Here is a 14295-nt window from a genome sequence, read left to right as displayed (position 1 = left end):
CTCTGCAGTGAATGGGTGCCGTCAGAATGAGAGGCCAAACAGCTGATAAAAGCATCACAATAATCCACAAGTAATCCACAGCACTCCAGTCCATCAGTTAACGACTCGTGAAGCAAAAACTTTTGTAACTTCAAACTGTTGTTTCCATCAAGTCCATAATCAATAATACTGCTTTCTCCAGTGAAAATGTTGTCTCATCTGAGCCAGGAGAGAAATATGCACTGATTATAAGCAAAAAAAACAGTCCTAAACAAATGTGATTGGATTTTGATGTGAGAGGACAACAAGGTATGGACTTTTTCCCTGGAGAAAGTTTTATTATGGATGTTGGACTGGTATTTTGGCCAAAAGCGACAGTTAAATGTTAGAATGTCTTAATGATGGGTTTGTTTCCTACAAATGCAGCTTTACAAGATGTTAACTGATGGATTGGAGTGGTGTGGATTATTGTGATGTTTTTATCAGCTGTTTGGACTCTCATTTTGACGGCACCCATTCACTGCAGAGCATCCACTGGTGAGCAAGTGATGCAATGCTACATTTCTCCAAATCTGATGAAGAAACAAACTCATCTTGAATCCCCTGAGGATGAGTAAGTTTTCATCAAATTTACATTTTTCAGTGAACTATTCCATTAAAATGTCTTGATGATCATACAGAAGTTTTAACTAATCCAGTAATTGGAAAACAACACAAGAAGACCAGAAAAGGCATGAAATGATTTAGTAAAAGAGAAGAAAGCCAGTTGTAGTGGGAGATGGAGCTAATGGGACCCAGCTGGCAGTTTATGCATTCAGAATTGATTGGTCCCTTAAAAACTGTGACTTTGTGTTTATTTCTCCAGGAGACGCTGAGCTGAAGGGTTCAGGCTTCTCCCACTCTGCTGGGTTGGACGACATCGGAGAGGATGACATGGGGTCCAAGAAATCCGGAGGACGTAATGTCTCGATTGAAACGGCCAGTCTGGTGGTTTACGCCAAGTATGTGCTGAAGAGCATCTGCCAACAGGTGAGGGTTTTAAGAGGATCATATTCTCATCCTTGGAGGAATTTTAGCGGTTATAATCCATATTGTAATATCAGTATAGACTAAAGTTGTGAAGATAGAAACACATTTTTGAGTGACGTCCTAAACACTGGCTTAAAAATGAGAAAATGCTTCACCTGTGCCCTCACTATTACCCAAAATTGTTTCTGCCAGACTCTAAAAGTGATCAAGATCAGCAGCACACTGCTCCCTTCCAGTTGAAAAATGTAACTCTTTTCTTCGCTTAAGATTTAATTTAGCTGTATTTTCTCTCTGGTTCAGGAGTGGGTGGGTGAGCGGTGTCTAAAGTCTCTGTCGGAGGACAGCAGTGCTCTGCAGGACCCAGTGCTGGTGAACATCCAGGCTCAGCGCTTGCTGCAGCTCATCTGTTACCCACACAGGCAGCTAGACAGCGAGGAGGGCGAGAATCCTCAGAGACAGCGCATCAAACGCATCCTGCAGGTCACACGCTCTCACATGACCCCATCAGAACATCTGCTCCTGAGCTGACGGAGCTTTTTATAGTAGTATAGAGTGAATTTTTAGATTTTCACATTACATCTAAACTATTAGTTTAAATAAATTGAAATATTACTTTAATTATTTAAGTTGTACAATGTTTACCTTTAATTACCTAGACCATGGCGGCCTAATCTGCCCCAAAAAGTAGAGTATGCACACATTTTCAATGCCAAGTTAACAATGTTGGAACTAGGAGCCATCCTGGTTTAAGAAATCACATGATGATTTAGGAGATCACATGATCAACCAGAACAAGCACTGATCTAAAAAAAAAAAATCAGTCAATCAACATATGGCCTAATCTGTCCCACCACAGTTTCATACTGAACCAGTATAATAACAAAAGACCTCTAACATTGTGTTTAGCGCTGTTGCTTTGGCAAAGTATCTATCATTTAATTCATTAGGCTGCCAAACTAAAATGACTGTGAAACATATTTAATTGGATTGTACGGTTTTTAATGTAAATAGACAACGGTTTTATTCAGAGGTGTGTCTAACTGATATATTTAAAAATGTATCACCTTGAATGTATTTTAGAATTTTCGTCTAGTGTACATCTGAAATGTCTTTTAGAACCTTTTGTTAATTGTATACCTTGTATAATTTATTCAGATATCGCCGTGAAAATAGCCTTGATGTTAACATGGCGTTAAAAAATCAAATTAATTAGGCTATATATTTTAATGTGTCTCAGAGCAGCTCGGTTCACAGTAAATGCAGAAAACTCCATCTCTGCATGTGATATTTAATGTAATTTTATTATTATATTTAACTGGTTTGGCTTCCTAAAAATACCAGTGTGAATGAGATGTGGACTGACACTGTCACAACAAAAAAATAGGTTTTTAGTCCACTTTAAAGCACTGCAAACAAACTGATAAGGGATTTTCTAACTTTTAGATGGTTTGGTGTCCACCCACCATAGTCACACAGAATTCTGGGAAAACACTGCAATATACTATATTTATACACATTTAGGGAGAAGTGTTCTGAAAACCTGTTTGAAAACCGTCATTGACTTGTGCAGTTCCATTTGGTGATGCTCTCAGTGCAGAACATATACATTTCAGCTTTAAAACCCAGTAGACCAGGCCTGCGCACATGAAGGGTGTTTTAGACATCGCTGTTAGCGATGGAAGAGCAGCAGAGGATGAACAGACAGTCATTTCCCCGAGCTTAATTATTCATTTCACACCCTTTAGCCTTTAAGTCATTAATGATTTGTGTGGGTCTCACAGCAGCTCATTATTCTGGATTGGTTTTCATCTTCATAGACTGTGAAGATGGGGCCCCTCGCAAGTAACATCCAGCTGGGGCTCTTAAGCTCTGCTTTGATTGCTTTAAAAGCATTCTTTCCATATTCTGTCTGTTTTTCTGCTTACAGAACATGGACCAGTGGACCATGAGACAGTCCTCTCTCGAGCTGCAGCTCATGATCAAGCAAAGCTCGAATAACGTAAGCCGAAGCGTGTTTGCTGAGTTCATCTCCGCTTGATGATTTCTCTTCTTTTCTTTAAGATTTGCACAGCTGAACCCACTCTTTGCAGGAGCTGTATTCTCTCCTGGAGAACATAGCCAAGGCCACCATTGAGGTTTTCCAGAAGTCTGCTGAGATGAACTCTAGTAACCCCACCTGGAATGGCTCTGTGGTTTCTGGCAGCTCCGTCTCCAATAGCAACAGTGCCAGCAAACTCAAACCTGTGCTCAGGTCGGTGACCCCAATCATTGATCTGTGCTTTTATTTACTTTCAGCTTGATGGAATTGATGGACCGGCCTTCTCTTCTTCAAACAACACCAATCACCAACACCAACATTGACGTCCTATCAATGTGTCTATGCTGTAAGAAGAGAGCGGTGCCCTGCGTGTTTCTCAAATACTGTTGTTATTGTTGTGTTTCCTCCAGTTCCTCCGAGCGTTCAGGGGTCTGGTTAGTGGCCCCTCTGATTGGTAGGCTGCCCACCTCAGTGCAGGGTCACGTGTTGAAGGCCGCCGGTGAAGAGCTGGAGAAGGGACAGCACCTGGGACCCTCCTCAAGGAAAGAAAGAGATCGGCAGAAACAAAAAAGGTACTAGACTTTTAAGCTGCAGCAGCATTTACACTGTTGCTTTTCTCTTGATGTTTAGCGCCTCAAATGTACCTAAACATGTTGACTAGATATGCTGCTCACTAGTTTTTTGAAACGAAGTTGGTTCTAAACAGTAAGCAACAAAAGTATACTGCCCTCTGAGGGGCAGCCCTGTCCTGTCACACACACAATGCATTGTAAAATATTCACTACCATTCAAAAGCTTGTGACTTGCTGTATTTATCTCTTATGCGCACTAAGGCTGCATTTATTTGATCAAAGATATTTTGAAATATTATTACAATTAAAAAAATATATATATTTTTCATATATTTTAAAATGTAATTTATTCTTGTGATGAAAAGCAGAATTTTCAGCATCAGTGTCACGTGATCCTTCAGAAATCATTCTAAAATGCTGATTTCTTATCAATTTGAAAAGCAGTTGTGCTGCTTAATATCTCAAATACTGTTGTTATTGTTGTGTTTCCTCCAGTTCCTCCGAGCGTTCAGGGGTCTGGTTAGTGGCCCCTCTGATTGGTAGGCTGCCCACCTCAGTGCAGGGTCACGTGTTGAAGGCCGCCGGTGAAGAGCTGGAGAAGGGACAGCACCTGGGACCCTCCTCAAGGAAAGAAAGAGATCGGCAGAAACAAAAAAGGTACTAGACTTTTAAGCTGCAGCAGCATTTACACTGTTGCTTTTCTCTTGATGTTTAGCGCCTCAAATGTACCTAAACATGTTGACTAGATATGCTGCTCACTAGTTTTTTGAAACGAAGTTGGTTCTAAATAGTAAGCAACAAAAGTATACTGTCCTCTGTGAGGCAGCCCTGTCCTGTCACACACACAATGCATTGTAAAATATTCACTACCATTCAAAAGCTTGTGACTTGCTGTATTTATCTCTTATGCTCACTAAGGCTGCATTTATTTGATCAAAGATACAGTAATATTTTGAAATATTACAATTAAAAAATATATATTTTAAAATGTAATTTATTCTTGTGATGAAAAGCAGAATTTTCAGCATCAGTGTCACGTGATCCTTCAGAAATCATTCTAAAATGCTGATTTCTTATCAATTTGAAAAGCAGTTGTGCTGCTTAATATTGAACTGTGATTTAGTTATAGTATCTTTGATGAACATTATAAATGTCTTTACAATCATACTACTATACTTAATCACACACATATATAAAAAATATAACATAGTATAATATAGGTATTCAAATGAGGTAAACAACAATTATGTGTACTTTAAATAACAATTCTAATAATTAAAATACATGTTTTTACCTCTTTTGAATACCTCTAGAAACATAAGGTTTCACTAAATCTCTTACTGACCCCAAACTTGTGAATATTAGTGTAGGTTTGATTCTAAATAACTTATGAATATTTTGTAGCACTTAACAATAAGGCTGATTGTTGCCGGGCAAATTTAGGCGGTGTTGCTGTCAACGGGCAACCAGGTGAGACACAGGGCCCATGATCGATCTAAAGTATCCAGTTAGAAATTTGTTACCCATTCTCAATGGGATAGTGCCCAAAAAATATTGCTTAAAAAAAGTTGCCTGGCAAAATTGCTCAAAAAGTTGCCACGTGTCTCATCAGCTTATGAGTTTAAGCTTAAAAAAACGATTTGTGCATGCCTTTTGTTTTGTGCTTATCACCGTAATTAACAAGTGTGACTGTGCTAACAAGAATGACCATTTACTTTGTTTTCTTTTCTCTTTCAGTATGTCTCTCCTGAGCCAGCAGCCCTTCCTCTCTCTGGTGCTGACGTGTCTCAAAGGACAAGACGAGCAGAGGGAGGGTCTCCTGACTTCCCTCTACAGCCAAGTCCAGCAGGTACCTCATCAACACACACCGTGTCACTGTCAGTCAATGCTTCTCATCTCTGTGGACTGATGTGATGTATTCCTATCCTATCAGATTGTGACTAACTGGCGTGAGGACCAGTACCAGGACGACTGCAAGGCCAAGCAGATGATGCACGAGGCCTTGAAGCTGCGACTCAATCTGGTGCGCAACCGTTATCTCTTTCTCTCATACATCATCTGCCTTCAGGCTGACCAAACAAGTACAATCTGTGTGTTGATCTGCTCTCTTCAATCTCATTTCCTTGTATTGTGTGCCTAAGGGTTAAACTCTGCCTAAAAGACAAACGAAAGTCACCGAGATGTAGGGTTGGGTATCGAAAACCGGTTCCATTTTAGAAATTTCCAAGAACTGGGTACTCGATAAGACGTGTGCATTTCGATTCTGCTTAACGATTCCTGCATTCGCATTTAAATGTGATTTAAAGTGCAGGAACGGAAAGAACTTGCGCCTTGTTTGCGTGCAGCGTTCCCGGTTTGTGTCCGTTCTCGAATCGTTCTGTGCATTTCCACTGACTCAATAGGACTTCTTTCATATTTATCGACCAGTATGCAGAAAACTACGTCAGTACATCATCATAAACACAGCCGTTTTTGTCTTAAGTGAACGTAAACAGATGAGCAAGAAAACTCCCTTCTGCAGTATTTTCAGATCTGTGTGCGTTCGGTGTTAAAGAGACGGCAGCCTAATAAACGCGCTGCCTGTCAATAACGTTAATCAAAGAACAAAAGAAAATCATTCATTGATCTTGACTGAATACCTTTAATAACTTCAATTAATCTAGATTTTATTTATGAAAAGAAAACTATACTTTAAGCTTTTAATTACAGTTTCTGTACCTGACATTTGGTTCAGTTGTATTTATTTGTGCTAATGCTAATTGATTTGTTCGTTCCTATTTTATTACTGACTGTTTACTTGTCTTTGACACTCGAATATTTGAAATGTATACAAGTCTAGTTGTTTTTGCTGTGATATTTTGTTAAAAGCATAGGCACAAGTTCCTCTTGTAAGTGTTCTGTAGGCTGCTGGTGTTTGCTCATGTTATTCAGCTGCAACAGAATGCTTTGCAAAAAAGACGCAGAATAAATATTTGACTTCATTTTTTTTGGGGGGATTTTTTTATCTTATTGGAATCGAAACTAGGAATTGATAAGAATCGGAATCAATAAAATTCAAATGATACCCAACCCTTCCAAGATGTGGTTAAACTGCACTGAGCTCATTTGTTATTTTGTGTCACGTGGTCTATAGGTGGGTGGGATGTTTGATACGGTGCAGCGAAGTACACAGCAGACGACGGAGTGGGCGGTGCTTCTGCTGGACATCATCAGCAGTGGCACAGTGGACATGCAGTCTAACAAGTGAGATCTGACACACCCCTCATTCAGTCTCTGGTCAGCCTTTGCCATTCTGTCTAATTTGAATGATGTTTGTCGTTTTCCATTAGTGAGCTCTTCACTACGGTGTTAGACATGCTGAGCGTGTTGATTAACGGCACTCTGGCGGCTGACATGTCCAGCATCTCTCAGGGCAGCATGGAGGAGAATAAGAGGGCCTACATGAACCTGGTCAAGAAGCTCCGGGTGAGACTGAGACATACTGACACTGCTTAGAAAGCCGGAATGGGCTTTACTTAGTCAAGTCAGTAAGGAGCGCAGAGAATTTGAAAGCTGAGACTTTGTGTTATATTAAAGTGCAAAGCTTATTGCGAATAGTGGGTGGCTGGTGTGCTATTAATAATTAATGCACATGAAGATGTCTATGTCATTTATATGTCTATAAAACAGCATATGAATAGTCACGTAACGTTATATACCTCAGCAAAAGACAACAATGTAACTTAAGTTAACGAGTTTAACCTTTGTTTTTATTCCTGTTTTTAATGTTAAATACATGTGAAGAATGAAAGGTTGGACATTACAGACATTTTTTTGTGGAGTAGGTGGTGCAAATGTCACATAAATTAACTATTCACACAATATTCTACTTTATACTTAAAATATTATGGTGGTTAATCTTGTATTGCTATGACTATCCTCAAAGTACTATGATTTTAATCTCATAATGCTATGACTTTATTCTTAAAATGTTATAACTTTATTCTTAAAGTACTACACATTTAATCACATAATGCTATGACGTTATTTTTAAAATATTCCAACATTATTCTCAAAATATTATGACTTTATTCTCATAATGCTGACTTTATTCTTAAAATGTTATGACTTTAATCCCATAATAATGACTTTATTCTCAAAATATTACATTATTCTCAAAGTCTGTTTTCTTAAAATGTTACTACTTTAGATTCATATTGCTATGACTTTCTTAAAGTATTAAGATCTTATTCTCAAAATGTTACGACTTTAATCTCGTAATGTTAGATTATTTTTTTTATTGTTTATGTGGCACTAAAAAGCTGTCATATTATTCAGCAAAGATACATTAAATTGCTCAAAGGTAACAGACATTTATAATAATTTCAGATAAGTTGCCTTTTTTATTATGGCTTCCACAGAAATCTTAAGCAGCACAACTTTTTTCAACGGTTAATAATCAGAAATGTTTCTTGAGCAGCAAATCAGCATATTCGAGTGATTTCTGAAGGATCATGTGACACTGAAGACTGCAGTAATGATGCTGGAAATTCAGCTTTGCATTGCATTTAAGATCTATTCCGATAGAAAACAGTTATTTTGAATTGCAATAATATTCTACTGTTTTTACTGTATTTTTAATCAAATAAATGCAGTCTTGGTGAATGCTTTCTTTCAAAAGCATCTTACTGACCCCAAATCTTTTAAATGGTAGTGTACCTAAAACTGCACAGAACCCCTCAGAACTTACAGCAACTGTAATAAGCAACATTTTATGATCGTGACAGCGATTTTGCACAGGCAAGTGGCACTCACTTATCTTCTGGAAATGCTTTGCCCTGCAGAAAGAGCTTGGTGAGCGTCAGTCCGAGAGCTTGGAGAAAGTGCGGCAGTTGCTGCCTCTGCCCAAGCAGACGCGTGACGTCATCACCTGTGAGCCCCAGGGGTCACTCATTGACACAAAGGGCAACAAAATTGCTGGATTCGAAAAAGAGGTACGTAGCAGCTTGTCAGTGTTGTAGCACTGCTCAGCTTCTGGCCCATTCGCTTACCTTTGCACTGTGATTTCTGGCATACAGGGTCTTCAGGTGTCGACTAAGCAGAAGATTTCTCCTTGGGATGTGTTCGAGGGCCTGAAGCACTCGGCTCCGCTGTCCTGGGGCTGGTTTGGGTCCGTGCGGGTCGACCGCAAAGTCACGAAATATGAGGAGCAGCAGCGGCTCCTGCTTTACCACACTCACATAAAGCCCAAACAGCGCAGTTACTACCTGGCGCCCCTCAATCTGCCTCAAGAGGAGGAGGAGCCACCCACACCCGTGCCTCCTGAGCCGGACAAGAAGGTGGATCCAGGGAAGCCGGAGAAGAGCGTCTCTAATGTCGCACCTGACACCGCAAAGAAGAAAAAGAAAAAGAAACAGACATCTGCAAATAAACAAGAGGTACATATGAGAAGAAAAAAAAAGTTCCTGTGTATATTTTTATTAGATCCTTTAGAAGTATTTTTCTTCTTTACTCTTTCCCTGTTAGTGTTTATAAAAAATAATTTAAATTAAATAAAAAAAACTTGCCAGCCACCGCCAGCATTTTCGATCATTTTCACAAAATGTTCATGTCCCTTAGAGTATTTTATTGTATAAGGGTCAAAGACGAAAAAGGGTTTAAGCATAAAAACAATAAGTGTAATACTGCTTTAAATTGTTGTTGTTGTTCTCCAAATTTTTTAAAAAGTTTTCTGTTTAATTTTATAGCAATTTTGTTTTTGTTTTTCCGAGCAAAAAATAAATATCATACATTTTTCCCTGATTTACAGAAGAGACCCACTAAAATGTCATTCAGTGTAACAATCTTGTCAGGCATATTTACAACAAAAATCCATTTACGGCATATTAAAAGACTAATTACTTTCACCCCAAATACTAATTAGTACATTTTTAAAAATTGCCACTATCCTAGGTTTTGCCCATTTGTCAGTAAGAATTTTTACTCATTCAAAACACAATAAAATTTCATATGCTTCCTTATTCTTTTATGTATTTTAATATGTACAAGTCAGAATAAGCATGTTGTTTGAATGTTTACATAAATATTGTGTTACACTGAGTGACTAACATTATTTCAACCAAATTTTAAAATTGTGTTCTCCAAAAAACTTATTTGAAACCTTAAAAGTAGACACTTTACTTACATTTAATGTGCTTTCTATGGACATATAATCACTTTTGTAAATTTCTTTTGATGCGGACATCTTAACGTCTTTGACCTATAAATATCTGAACATGCAATATGTCAAAAGAACAGAGCATCTGCTTTTAAACAAACAAACAACTTATTCTAGCTTCATGCATTCTTTTTTTTTATCAGCACTGTGGGCAGGTTTTATGAAAAGCGACATTTTAAAAATCACGTTTTTGTAAAAGACTTAAGTCTGGATCAGATTCAAAGCGATGATTAAACCACAGATGGAGTCGATCGCTTCCATCAAAACCCCCAAAGCTTCACAGTCCTATACCACTTCCCGAGTCAGCATTTTACTCCGTAACATTAGGGAGTTTTGATTTATATGCTCTTTAATGTTCGATGATCATGTTATTTCACAAATGCATTTGCTTAAATATGCAATTGCTTGTTCCTGCTTCTCCGCCCATGTTTTTGACTCTGTGTTCAACTGTCTTGTCCAAATACCCATACTTGAGGTCTTTGCACTTGACCACTTGGCTACTTATATGGCACATTTCCTGGTATCTGGTCAAGGGGAATATTCTTTCAGAAGATGTGGAATAGCGCCTCCTGCTGTATAACCGTGAACACACGCAAAGCTGGAAAATTCTGTCAATGGCGGAATGCGAAGGAGTTTAAAAAAAAAGTCATCAAATCAAGTTTTCTATAATTTCCTGTGGTTTAGGACTACAAGCCACACAACCCAGTCATGCAGTACACGCCGGGCATGGCTCCTGATCTGATAAACATGGGCCAGTCAAACATGTCTTTCCGGGGCTACCAGGCTCCAATGCACTTGTATGGCCAAAACCAGCCTCTGCCACCAGGTCAGTGCATGCCTTTTAATCTCTTCTACTGTTTAACCTCATAAAGCAGTTGTTTCAGTCATTTTAGCATCATGATATGCATGTAGGACATCATCTATTATTTTCTTTTACTTGTCTTTTATGCTTTTTTTCCCCCCGTATTTTTCCCCCCTAAGGAGGCCCCGGTTTAGAGCCCCCTTTCCGTCCCAGGGGTCCTATGGCCAAAATTCCTCCACGTCCCGCCTACAGCATGGCTAATATGCCGGGTGCTGGCATGGGCAACATGATGGGAATGGACAAGCAGTTCCAGATGGGCTACAAGCCCCCTCAGAGCATGCCTCAGGGGCAGATTCTCCGTCATCAGCTACAGGTCAGACTGGTGAGTCTGGTTTTACTGATCAAGACCCCAGACCAAAAACACACATGGTTTCCAGCCTTCCATTTTGTCTGAATAGTTCATCTGCTTTGTCATTTTATTACACGTCCTGTAATGAGTGGTGCTTGCTCAAGCAAACATGTACTGCAGAGGCCCCACACATTTTTAGTACTATTGACTTGATTTGGAGAAGTCTGACATCATGCGTCACCATTTCCGGGTCCAAACCTTGCTTCAAATACCACAAGCAAACAACAAATGGTGATAAAATAACAGGGTTGCCAGGTCTGCAAAACAAAACCAGCCCAAGTGCTAATCAGAACTATCAGAAGAATCAGAATTGTGTATTTTCTGCGGTTTTTCCCTCCACTGGGGGTCCCTTCCATCAAAATAGATGTTCTGGGGACCGCAGACTTGGCATCAAGCATTATTATGGCTTGACTTGATTGCATGTAAATGGTTTAAATATGTGGATATGGCAGACCATTTAATCCGCTAAATAAAAAAAAATTGAGTTGCAACCTTTTTATCTCACAATTCTGAATTTTTTTTCTCAGAATTACATGATATAAATCCTCAATTGCGAGAAATAAATTGACTTTTTTTCTTGCAATTGCCAGTTTATATCATAATTCTGACTTTTTGACTTTTTTTCTCAGAATTGTGAGAAACTCATGATTGTGAGTCCAGTTCTGAGGGAAAAAATACTATTTTTCTTAACTTATTTTATAGGTTTATATCTCACAGTTCTGACTTTGTCTTGGAATTACTTGTTTTTATATCACAATTCTAACTTTATAACACAGAATTGCAACTTTATAGCAATTTTTTCCCCTTAGAATATAAATTCTGAAATGTGAGAGATTTGGAGTTTTTCACAGTTTTGACCTTTTCTCAGAATTGAAAGAAACCTTGCGAGTCTAATTCTGAGGAATAAGACTAATTTCTTAAAATGGTGTTATACGTATTTCATAATTCTGACTTTATTTCTCAGAATTCCGTGTTTATATATCGCAGTTCTAACATTCTAACAAGCAATTCTCACTTTATAACTAACAACTGCGAGTTTATATCGCACATTTTAGGAAAAAAAAGTTAATTGTGAGACAATTTTTTTTTTTATTCAGTGGTAGAAACAAGCTTCCATATATGGGTCACCTCAGTTTACGAAGGAAAAAATGGGTCACACTTAAAAACTAACAACTGCGAGTTTATATCGCACATTTTAGGAAAAAAAAGTTAATTGTGAGACAATTTTTTTTTTATTCAGTGGTAGAAACAAGCTTCCATATATGGGTCACCTCAGTTTACGAAGGAAAAAATGGGTCGCACTTAAGGCTTGAAAACCACTGATGTAGTCCATCATGGAGATGTGTTACCATGGGCAAGCACCATCTGTGCTTTTTTGTTTTTGTTTTGTCTCCTAGTGGTTTGTGAATGTTTAATTCAGAAAGGTTGGATGATCATTTTCAGGAAATGGAAGGCATTAATGTTTTTTTTAATGCTCTGTTTGCACTTATCTAGAATCATAATCATTTACTTGGACAGCAGATTAGACAAGTGGCACCTAATCAACAGTATCCATCAATGCAGCCGACACAGGCAAGTATTGGCACATTTGCAGTGTTGATTTGTTCAGCATTCACTGAAACCCGGAGATAACAGCCCATGTTTCTCTCTTCAGAATATTTCCCAGGGCTACACCTCGTACGGCTCACACATGGGGATGCAGCCGCACCCCTCTCAGCCCGGAGGAATAGTTCCTGCCTCGTACGGTAACCAGGGCTTCCAGGGGGGACATCCTGGCACAAACCCAGCCATGGTGGACTCTCTTAGGCAAATGCAGCAGAGGCCTAGTGGCTACGTCCATCAGCAGGCCCCTGCAGCATACGCACACACAATGCAGAACACGCAAAGGTCAGTCACAGACAAAACTGCCTGGCTGAGTCCTGGTCCTAGCACCTCGCCTAAAATAATCCGATTGGCTAAATGTAGTGTTCATTTTGCCAGCTGTTTTTTTTTTAATATATGTGACCCTGGACCACAAAACCAGTTATAAGGGTCAATTATTTGATACAACTATTTGAAAATCTGGAATCTGAGGGTGCAAAAAAATCTAAATATTGTGAAAATCATCTTTAAAGTTGTCCAAATGAAGTTCTTAGCAATGCATATTACTAATCAAAAGTTACGTTTTAATATATTTACGGTAGGAAATTTACTAAATATCTTCATGGACCATGATCTTTACTTAATGTCCTAATGAGTTTTGGCATAAAAGAAAAATCAATAATTGACCCATACAGTGTATTTTTGTATTTTTTTAAGACCGCTTTTGTGCTCCAGGGTCACACATAGTATTTTTCCTTTGCCATGTTCTTTTTAATTGTAATACATTTAGTCTTTATCCACTTTTTTTCAAGTTTTAGTTGACTAAGGGTGGGTTGCACCAATAAGGATTAATCAAAAATCTAGATTAAATCAAGTTTTATCTAATAACTCTGTTGCACCAAACTTTAAACCTTGTTTAAAAAAATAAACAGGTTTACATTTAAACCATCATCTTGATCCTGGATTTAATTTATATTTAAGATAGATTAACTTTAATCATGTTGCTCCATAACTTTAAACTCAGATTTAAATCTCAATTAGGGATTAATTTGACATTTACAGGTGAGGAGGTTTAAAGAAAATAAAGTGCACCTACTGATACAATTATGTTGCTGATTGAACAAAGACAGAAACAGCGGGTGTGTCGTCAGGTCTCAGAGAGGTGTTTATTATAAATAAAAATGAAAATTAAAGCGCACTGAGCCAGCAGATTTTGAGTGTCGTTGCAGCCAATGGTAAACTTGCGTCTGCTATCGAGTCCGGTATGTGAATCCATCACTTATCTCGGTGCATCTCGCCTTACGACAAAGAAAAGAAGACAGGATCGCGGCCGCGCCTCTTGTTTCTCACGCCCGCTCCACACGTGCTGTTGAACAGGGCGCCACTGTCACGAGCAGAGGTAGTCACTGGTAATCATGCCAGTTATTTTCTCTCATCTCGATTGTTTTGTCATACGCTATACTCCATTAATTTATACTATAAATATATTTCCAATATTATGAAATCCGTATGCACTGCCTCAAAGTTTTGATTGCTTGCTTGATCAGCCGTTTGATCAACGCTCTCTCTTCGTACGTTAGCGGTTTATAAAGACGGTGGACCTTTTTACAAGTTTATTTCCTTTATCGACAAAAGCAACTTATGTCAGAGACAGAGGAAAAGGAATATTAGCATTGTTGCTGTTTAATT

The 14295-nt window shown here is 38.6% G+C and overlaps 1 protein-coding gene across 1 annotated transcript in view; it reads left to right on the top strand.

The window, feature by feature from the left end:
* LOC107554690 (mediator of RNA polymerase II transcription subunit 12) overlaps nucleotides 1-14295 on the top strand; it is a 53559-nt gene that overhangs the window by 33292 nt on the left and 5972 nt on the right. Inside the window, exons 27-39 of the mRNA XM_016237274.1 lie at nucleotides 2936-3007; nucleotides 3099-3259; nucleotides 3457-3618; nucleotides 5356-5467; nucleotides 5552-5641; nucleotides 6752-6861; nucleotides 6948-7083; nucleotides 8442-8591; nucleotides 8676-9035; nucleotides 10499-10640; nucleotides 10796-10989; nucleotides 12520-12597; nucleotides 12680-12912. Coding sequence (XP_016092760.1) covers nucleotides 2936-3007; nucleotides 3099-3259; nucleotides 3457-3618; nucleotides 5356-5467; nucleotides 5552-5641; nucleotides 6752-6861; nucleotides 6948-7083; nucleotides 8442-8591; nucleotides 8676-9035; nucleotides 10499-10640; nucleotides 10796-10989; nucleotides 12520-12597; nucleotides 12680-12912 — 2000 coding nt within the window. The remainder of the gene's footprint in view (nucleotides 1-2935; nucleotides 3008-3098; nucleotides 3260-3456; nucleotides 3619-5355; nucleotides 5468-5551; nucleotides 5642-6751; nucleotides 6862-6947; nucleotides 7084-8441; nucleotides 8592-8675; nucleotides 9036-10498; nucleotides 10641-10795; nucleotides 10990-12519; nucleotides 12598-12679; nucleotides 12913-14295) is intronic.

This window comes from Sinocyclocheilus grahami, unplaced genomic scaffold (assembly GCF_001515645.1).
Source record: "Sinocyclocheilus grahami isolate Dianchi unplaced genomic scaffold, SAMN03320097.WGS_v1.1 scaffold510.1, whole genome shotgun sequence".
NCBI classification, from domain to species: Eukaryota; Metazoa; Chordata; class Actinopteri; order Cypriniformes; family Cyprinidae; genus Sinocyclocheilus; species Sinocyclocheilus grahami.
Note: the sequence above shows the minus strand (reverse complement) of the source record. Positions and strands in the feature narration are given on the sequence as shown.